Raw genomic sequence first — 10,356 nt, 5'->3', positions numbered from 1 at the left:
AACTTGCGATGGACTAATACAAAAATAATAAGAAATTGATAATATTTATTGCATATTAGTATCACACAATTAGTCACGGACACCTGTTGATGGTCATTTGAACACAAATTTCAGATGTTTTATATTTTCAAATGGAAATGTTTCCGAGCGACCTTCAAAACTATTCTAGATAGTTTAAGGAAGTGTAATGCTACATTTTTGCAAGAAAAAAATCCTTGAAATATTCGATTTAAGTAGTATATTTTGCCAAAATAGTTTTTTAAATGGTAAAATACAATTGACATATTATAATGTAGAAGGAATCAATTTTGAACGTTCCAATTGTGATTAACCTTTTATGCGTTCGACTTGCGATGGAATAATACAAAAATAAAAATAAATTTATGATATTTTTTGGCGCATCAGCTTTACGCAATTAGTCACGGCTCACGGACACCTGTTTATGGTCATTTGAACACAGATTTCACATGCTTTTCAATTTTTAAATGGACGTTCAAACTGCGTTAGAAGATCTAATTTGGAACCCTCTCCACGCTGGTCATAAAAGTAGTACTATCATTCAACAGTGTTGGTCTGATTTAAGTATAGAGATGATTATAGATGGTAAGTACAATCCAGGCTATATTTGTATTTATTTGTATTTAATTCGGCGGTACTACTAGTGGGGCAGAGTATGCAACTGCCCCTCCTGTGGACCATACCTCGGGCTTACAATAATAACATTCATATATTATTACATTGTAATATTTTATTAATGCTACAAGACTGCTATCATTTCTCGGTTACCTAGTAATTAGTATTTTAGTAATATTATAATAATAGTAGTATAGTTTTATAATAGTACTATAGTATAATAGTAATATAGTTTGTTGTATGCTGGCACTGAGATAAGCTTCTTATCTATCTCAGTGTATGTGTTAGGTACGGGCAAAAGTCGAAATCGGGCAAACCTTAGAAATGCCCGGTCAAAACGCGAACTGCCCACAATCCTTGGGAAAAATGTCATATTTCGGCTTTTGACCAGGAAATCTGGTCTAACCAACCTCATTTGGGCAAAACTGTATACTGACTTTTATCGTAAGGGCAAAACCAAATAATCATAACATAAATATTATTGAACAAAATATATAATTGAATACACTTAAATAACAATAAAAATATAATGATATTAAGTATACTCCAATAAAAATTAACAGATAATAATATTAGGTAGGTACTACTATAATGTTAAAATAAAGTATTAAAAAAATTAATACATTTAAATATTAAACTTCATTTCAGCAAACCCGTAGCGTCTTAAATAACTTCACTTATATTAAATACAAATAAATAATTATCATAAAATATTGTAAAAATATAATTGAATACACATAAATAATAATAAAAAAATAATATTTTTGTTTATTGGCGCATTTATAATCGTAATAAAATCGTACGATAAAAATCACTATTTGTATTTAATATTAGCGAACGTATATTATAAAGCACTACAGTTTTACCCAAATGAGGTTGGTCATAATTAGGTTTGCCCGGTCAAAAGCCGAAATATGACGTTTTGCTAAGGATTATGGGCAGTTCGCGTTTTGACCGGGCATTTCTGAGGTTTGCCCGATTTCGACTTTTGCTCGTAATATATGCATAATGCAGCAGCTTGCTGGTAACTGATAAAGTGATTTGCGCGAAAAATAGAATAATATGTACCCATAGATAATATATTATTTATGTATGTACCTATATCACGATTTCATAGATAATAGATAGTATCTTAAATTGTGATATGTACTAATCACGATTGTATACCTACCCTAACGGAAAACGGTATAGTTAAACTGTTTTCGGCCCCCCCCCCCCCGGCTAAGAAGGTCTAGTACCGCCTATGCGTGTACCCATATTCGTTCTTTAAACATTTCAACTTTTGAATAAAAGTATTTTACGCACGCGGTTTGAGTTGAACGAAGTCATCTTGACGATTAAAACCATTCGCCACAAAACAATAAAAACGCGGGACTGGTGCCACCAAAATCGTAAAAATTGCTGAATAATATTGCTCAGTGGGTCTCACCTTTACGCGACTACATATATTTGGCACAGATGTGTATATAATCAGTTGTGGGCCACTGAACCTATCTCACCGCTGCAAAATATTGTCGCCGACCGTTCCGGCAGACGAATAACATAATATCAAAAAAGGTGTCGTGATGGTGCGGCTTCGAGGGTGACGATATCCGCCGAGTGATTAGTTCGTGTTTTATGTGACGACAGCAGCGGTAATGACGATGACACACAAAAAAAAAAAAAATAACAAAATGTGGATCAAAGAAGTGGTACCGGTGTACCGCGGAACTGATACTCATGACACTTGATACTTTATTATGATATGGTTTTCGTTCTGCATAGTGTCGGTGGGCGGTGAAGAAAGCTAGTGATCATCTTACCACCGATCACCGAACTAGGTAACCCGTGACGTATCTCCGCATGGCGTTATTTTGTCTGAATGACTTCGACTAAGGGCGCGGAGCTGCGTCCACTATTATTTGCCTCGGAAAAAAAGGTAACAGAACCGCGTAATCTCTTGTCCGCGACCGCATAACGTTTTGCGCTGTGTTGCTCCCGCGTCGACCGTTCGAACAGATCGTCGAACGCATTGCTCTCTTATCTACACATCACCCGGTGTGGCGTCTTCTATATAATATCTATTCGCGCCGTTCGGTGTATCTATTGTCGATTATCGTGTCACAGTAGTCTCACACCTCACAACGAAGACAGTGCTATAAAACACATTTTACGACAGCGTTAACTTAGCTTTGATTTTTAAAATTCAAATATATTAAGTATATAATATATAATATAATATATATATCTAATATGTATCAAGAATTTATTTATAAGGTAAATAGCTGTATGCAGCTTGTATTACCATCAGGCGTATCCCGTGGTTAAATAAAAATTAAAACTGAGACAGGTAATCTATGCCTACGGACCTACGTCGGATAAGTATTGAGTAATGACTAGGGCTAGGATTTATGTGCGTTTGCATACTTTTTTCCTTAAGTCCAAATTGATTGGTTGTCAGATTTGTCCACGATTTGGCTTATTCTCGTTTAAATAGGACCAATTTTGTTTTGTATATTTTTGCATATTTTGTACATAATGCATATAATTGCATATTCATAGATTTTTTTAGAATTCGATATTTTTTAACTAACATTTTTTAATTTTTATAAGTTACTAGCTGATCTCGTGCACTTCGTTGCCCGTTAAATGTACTAAATTTATATGTATATACATATGAGTTTCCATTTTTACTTAATTCCACTAACGGTGAATTAATATAATCAATTAATACAAAATCCTTGATTATGCTAGCAGTATATTTTTATACATATAAATAGATAGCTGAATTACCCGTCGTTGTCCAGGGAAAAAAAATAGCCCGGAAGGTATTCAACTATTTTATATTTAAAAAATGAGGATGAAAAATTACTATTTTCTTATATATTGTACCTTTTTTATTTATTAATTTATATATTATCTCTGTACATATTTCTATTAAGGTTATAATACTTCTTTGTGAACAATATTTATATATATTTTTTTTTTGCTCATTTTTTGCTGGACAGATGGCGATACTGTAATTTCATCATCACCTCGTCGTATTCCTCTAACCCGGTAACTTTCTCAAATTTTTCATGCCCAAAACCTTCTCTGTGATGTCCTCTTTAATTTAAAAAAAATTGCCAGACGATCCAATAAGTAGTTTCGAAGCCAAACCGTAACAAAGATTTCCTCTTTTGCTTGATTTCAGTTTTATATATATAGATTGTTAGTTTTAAATGGTACTTCACGAAACCGACAGTTTTTGGTTTATCCGTTGAATTTTCGTAAATATATTTAGCATAAATATTACCTATTTTATCTTAGGTCGGATAATATCCGTTCGTTACCTTATCGTTGGTCGGATGACTGGTAGAATTACTTACACATTGTTATACAGTGAGACAGCACAGAATGATTGTATTAGTACGTCGTGTGTTGCGTAAATGTGCGGACGTTTATACTTAATAATTTGAATGGTTTTAATAACAGTGACCAGTATGCCAAAAGTTCAAAGTAAAAGTGCCAAGTTAAATCTAATTAAACTAATATTTAATGTAATAATATGAGCTAATAATAAGTAAAAATAATAAATTATGAATTATAATAAATAATAATAAAAATTTGTTTTTGAATATTTTGGTAAATAAAATGCATATTTTACAATTTTTTATTGCATATAAATCCTAGCCCTAGTAATGACTAATGAGTAATTTTTTTGTCTTACGTGCAATCAATTGCAAACATAAATAAACATAATACGTAATTGTTATAATTTTAATATTATTAATAGCCGGTACGCCAACATAAAATAATTTACTGTTTCAATCTATTATCAACACCATCCTTGAATCATTAAATTAAAATCGATCGATTATATTTTGATACCACATCATAAGCTGAGCAAAAACTACGTTTCGTTCATTCGTTCTGCAGGTTTGATTGGAACGAATAACGTTCTTGGATTCCATTTGATCCGTCGTTTTGATTGCAAAACAATACATTACAATATTATAGTATACTCTACATCTATTGCAATTTGCAGGCATATAGCATTATAGAGACCAGATGACGGAGTTTTTTATATAATATTTTACAGTTTTATAAAGCAACACTTTAAAATAGTATAGGTGGGTTATATTATATAATAGTGCGAAATTATCAAAATGCCAACGGCATGAAAACGGTTGAATACATCGAACATTTTCTAAAACGTTAAGCTTTGTTGGTAATTTATTCAAACACAAAGGGATCTATTGGAAAATACATTATTTAAACTTTATCAAAATATTATTAAAACGTGTGGCAATTTATTATGACAATTATATCTGAAGTTCGACTGGACCGACATCATGGTTTCTTTTTCTAACGCAAGTACTCGGTGTGCAGATCAGCCACCAAAAGTTAAAAGTCCACAGAATTAATTATTTAAATAGTAAAAATATGTTGTTACCATATTAAATGTTTATAATTAACAATATTTTGTTTTAAAGTTATGATAAATATTTATAAAATTATTTCATCTCATTGAATATCAATATTCCATTGATATTTTATAGTATCAAAATTTAATAAATTCAAAACAAATGTGTTTCAAACAGTTTTATTATTAGTTTTTTGGTTTTTGGTAAATAAAGTTCAAATAAAATTACTTATTTTATGGTTAAATCCATAAAAATGTAAATTATTCCTACGTATTACCTAACCCTGTGAACGCAAACTGAAATAATTTTATTGATTTTCAGTTTTAAGAACCCTGAAATTTAGTTTTTAGAATTAATTTTTAATTTTACAAATGATAAAAAAAAATTATGGTTATAAATCAAACAATAATGTGTATATACTATATATATATATATTTTATATACTACAATAATACATTATGTATAGGTATGCCCAAACTTAAAGTCATAGTTATTCATACATATTATAATTTTCTTATAATATTTTTGAGAACCATTTAGCATTACCATAGGACACAAAAAAGTGTATAAAAATGTAAAAATGTATAAATCTATTATTATTTTTTTTTTTAATAAAAAACTTATGTGTTTAACGTATCCACTAACTGATATATTTCATTATTTTTAAAATTTGTAAGTGTTCTTTCTAAGAATTCTTTTTTTTTAGTTTTCGTATTCTGGAATTGATATAGTGCATCTAGACTGTTAATTTTAACAGTCTAAAATGATTTTTCATTCACTTTGTTCACATCTAATCCACTGGTTTTTATTCTTAAATGCACAACTATAATATGATGTAAGTTTTTCCGTTTGGTATGTAATAGAAATATAATATATTGTTCCCAATATTTTTTTAGTATACAAATAATATTAACACGATAATAATAATAAATAATAATATTATTTTTTGTATCATTGCCGTGTACAGGCAATTTGGGTACATTGAGGTTATAATAGGCGACCACGAAAAGTTGAAGTGGTAGAGAGATGATGTTTTGCACCAATTTTATTACTTGTAATTTCACTATCATTAACATTTATATAAGTACGTATGTGATTTGTACCAATATACAGTGTGATACTGTGATCACGATTTAAGGTAACACTAAATATTTTGGTTGGATGGACTTGTATTAAGATGAATTTTGGTAATGAAATAAATATTTTGCGAAGTTTTCAAATTGTTAACACTTACAGTGCGTGGTATACTTATACATTTAACATAAACAAATCATTGCCCAGGAAACGCTGGGAAGGAATAAATATTATAATATATGCATAGTTACAAATAAATAGATCGTTTATTAATTTGTTCATTTACAAATATAGTTTTTATAAATACATTGTGTGTCTAAAGTTGTATTGGAAAATGTCAAAAGAATCGTTATTTGGACTTATATTTGGCGTTATAGGCATGGCAGGCATGCTAAGTTGTTATTTAACCAAGAAGAAGAACCGATCAAAAAATAATCACGAGGATCAAATAATTGAGGATTTAGAGGTAAATAAAATATCATTTTTCGTCATGTTTATTTTAATTTCTACGATCTGTATCAAATATTTTTACAATAAGCACAATAAACAGAGGGAAACATAGGAAGGTTTGGTTGCCTTGATTGAAGAAGCAATGCAATAATAGTATTTAAAAACCGGTTGAATGTACCTATGAGGGCGATTAAATCGTGAATTCCTGTCTATCTGTCTGTTTGTCTGTCCTTTATGCATTTCTAAACGGCTGGACGGATTGAGACTAAATTTGGTACAGAGATTATTAGACCTATGTGTAAAAGATGGTCCTTGCCTATCTTAACTTATTAAAAGGTGGCGTCCTAAATATCATTCACTTGAATATTTGAATTGTTAGACTTCTTAATATAACGAATAAATTTACATAATGATAATCTAAATTAATTATCGTTGTTAGATTATTACTTAGTATATTTTAACCGTTATCCATCTATATATATAAAAATATATTGCTAGTATAATCACAGGTAACGAATTTAACACACAATTTGAGACATATTAGAAGTACGATTTTTAACGGGCTACGGGTTCAGCTAGTATAATATGTGATTCATTATATTTAAATACAATAAACTAGGTTGGTATAGGTAAATATTATATTATTTAAAGTTTAAAAGTATAATGTTTAATGTGATACATGATTACCTACGTTGTGCAACTAAATAGTACCTAACAATATACCTATTTACATTGATAGGATGAGGACGTATTTTATGATGCAGAGTCACTAAGAAGTATTAAAATAATCAAAAAGGATTCAAATCAAATTATTATAGAGCAAAGATTGAAATCTATAGAAGGTTAGTTTTTCATATAATTAAAATATATTAAATATTTATTGTACTTTAATTAAAAATATTTTCACATTAGAAACAATGGAATTATTCAGAAAAGAACTGGTGTCCATAAAAAGTAATATTATAATATATAATATATCGACTTACCTACAATAGTATTAAACATTATTTTTTAACCTAACATTCATCTAGGAGAATCGAAGAATCGAATTTCAATCCGAATCACTCAAAACTCACCAAACACGCATTCTTGCCATCAACTAAACACGCCAACGTGTTCGGCATTTATACCAACAAAATCGTCTTCGGCAAATGAAGTTCCTAGGCCACCACCTCCACCTCCACCTCCACCACCCTCGAAAACAAAAGATTGTACGTTACCTCCACCGCCTACGCTACCACCACCACCACCACCACCACCTACTCCAATGATGACAACCGGTATGCCTGCGTTTAGGGATGAAGTTCGAGAGACGGCCAAAGGCTCCTCTCTCGAGGGCTGGCCGAACACAAAGACACCAAAAATGTATGGACGCATACCAATTACAGAAGAAATACTAAAGTCCGTCGTACTGAAACCACCTGGACAGAGGGTGGCTGGAAAACGTGTTTAAAAAATTAATCAACATCTATCTATCTCAATATTCTCAATTCGTTTATAAAATAAATTTGATAAATTCTACAAAACCGAGAGTAACGTATTAATTATTACATTAAAGCATAATATATATGACACACGTCGGTAAATAACATTAGATTACCTCCACCACCCTCAATGACAACCGGTATGCCAGCATTTAGTGATAAAGTTCAAAAGACGGCCAAAGGCTCCTCTCTCGAGGGTGCGCTGACCAAAAGGCACCAAAAATGTATGGATGCATACCAATTATAGAAGAAATACTAAAGTTCGTCGTACTGAAACCACCCGAACAGAGGATGACTTGGAAAACGGGTTTTAAAGAATTAATCAACGTCTCTGTCAATTCGTATTATAAAATAAAGTTGATAAATTCTTTAAGAATCGAGAGTAATGTATTGAATTACAATTTAATAGATGGTTGGAAAACAGCCAATTCTTTAATTTTGAAAAATTGATAAACTGTATTTTACTATTCGGATTGAGAGTAAAGTTAATTAATTTTTTAAAACCCGGTTTCCAGCTATCCTCTGTTCAAGTGGCTTCAGCACGACGGACTTCATTATTTCTTCTGTATTTGGTATAATGCATCCATACTTTTTTGGTGCCTTTATGCCGGACCCGCCCTTAAGAGAGGAGCCTTTTGGCCATCTTTTGAACTTTATCACTAAATGCTGACATACCAGTCGTCATTGATGGCTTAGATGGTGGAGGTAACCCAATGTTATTTACTGACGTACGTCATAAATATTATGCTTTAATTTAATATTATTAAGAGGACGCCAAACCCGCATGTGTTGTCCCCGTCTTTCCGTGTTATGTCCTATAAAATGAAAAAAATTAAAATGTAAGGTACATAAAAAGTGGGGAAATATGCATGTTACAACTTAATCAGTGTAAACATTTATTTTATATATAAAGTCATATGTAAATACATCTTCTCAATCAGTTAAATATAGTTTTAAAATTGAATGCAGTTTAATGCTAGTGGTGTATTTGATAGAGGGATGTCTTCTATGTCTGCAGTACACCAAATGACTTTAAAAAAAAACCCCTAAATATTGGTATTATCATTTACTTTATAATTAAAATTGTTTTTTTGGTATATGTATATTCATTGAATGCGCGAAACCCTCCGATAAATCACCCAAAATACGCCACTGGCTATACCATAAATTAGAAAAGAGAAAACTACAGTTATAACTAAGAAACAAAATTTTCACCATATAAAAAGAGAATTTTATCTGTGCAATAACGTTTTAATTTTTGCAATATAAAAACTATACAAAAAAAGTTATTCTTGCTTAAACAACACAAAAATAATGTATTATGAAACAATAAGAACTCTTTTTGTATAAGTGATATCGAAAAAATAAAAACGACAAAATGCTGCTTTTTATGTGGTGAAAATTTCGTTTCTTAGAAATAAATGTTAATAAAAAAATACCTATTCATTTAGGAACTAATATTTAATAATGTAATACTGTATGTTAGTTGCAAAATAAAAAAAAAAATACTGAATTATTTTTATTCATAGCTTATAAAAAAGTTCTGATGGAATGAGTGTTTTGTGTTTAATATTATTTTTATTAATTATTATATTTCCATTAAATCTACCTGAAAATGTCTATGGATAAATCATAAACATAATATGTATATTACATACAGCATGTGCACATTCTGTTAAATGTAGGGTTTCAAATCGTGTGTATAATGAAAATAATAAAAATATTTTAAACAATATTTTTACTGTTGTTTATTAGATAACTTCTTATGTAAAAAAAACTCAACATTATTTCAAATTCAGATTCACATTTTAGAAAAAATGTATGATGCCATTAGTGTATTTTGGGTGATTTCTCAGAGGGTGTACCACATTAAATAAATATACATATACCAAAAAAACAATTTTAATTATAAAGTAAATGATAATACCAACATTTAGGGGGGTTTTTTTTAAAGTCATTTGGTTTACTGCAGACATAGAAGACATCCCTCTACCAAATACACTGCTAGCATTAAACTGCATTCAATTTTAAAACTATATTTAACTGATTGAAAAGATGTATTTAAATATGACTTTATATATAAAATAAATGTTTACACTGATTAAGTTGTAACATGCATATTTCCCCACTTTTTATGTACCTTACATTTTAATTTTTTTCATTTTATAGGAAATAACTACATGCATATTTAGATAATAAGATTTTAGGGTGTATAAATATCTACAGTATCTACACACAACAACAATATGCATATTGGTATTGGAATTTGATATGTAAATATAATTTTAATGGATATGCTTTATAGACACACAATAATTTACAATAATTAA

General features: G+C 30.1%; 1 protein-coding gene across 3 annotated transcripts; it reads left to right on the top strand.

The window, feature by feature from the left end:
• Positions 1-352: 352 nt before the first annotated feature.
• Positions 353-8,862, top strand: LOC107169097 (uncharacterized). Of its 3 annotated transcripts, none has more exons than XM_089219947.1 (5): positions 353-603; positions 6,470-6,558; positions 7,282-7,384; positions 7,455-7,496; positions 7,574-8,862. In XM_089219947.1, exons 1-5 carry the CDS (start codon positions 486-488, stop codon positions 7,993-7,995), a joined length of 774 nt encoding a protein of 257 aa, XP_089076073.1. In that variant the 5' UTR covers positions 353-485; the 3' UTR covers positions 7,996-8,862. The 3 variants fall into 3 exon arrangements, with proteins under 3 accessions (XP_089076073.1, XP_089076075.1, XP_089076076.1); XM_089219949.1 differs by lacking the exon at positions 353-603 and adding an exon at positions 4,012-4,151; XM_089219950.1 differs by lacking the exon at positions 353-603 and adding an exon at positions 5,745-5,853.
• Positions 8,863-10,356: the final 1,494 nt, after the last annotated feature.

The sequence above is a fragment of the Diuraphis noxia genome, unplaced genomic scaffold (genome assembly GCF_037042655.1).
Source record: "Diuraphis noxia isolate RWA-SAM2 unplaced genomic scaffold, SU_Dnox_SAM2 contig0002, whole genome shotgun sequence".
Taxonomy (NCBI): domain Eukaryota; kingdom Metazoa; phylum Arthropoda; class Insecta; order Hemiptera; family Aphididae; genus Diuraphis; species Diuraphis noxia.
This window is presented reverse-complemented; position numbering and strand designations above follow the sequence as displayed.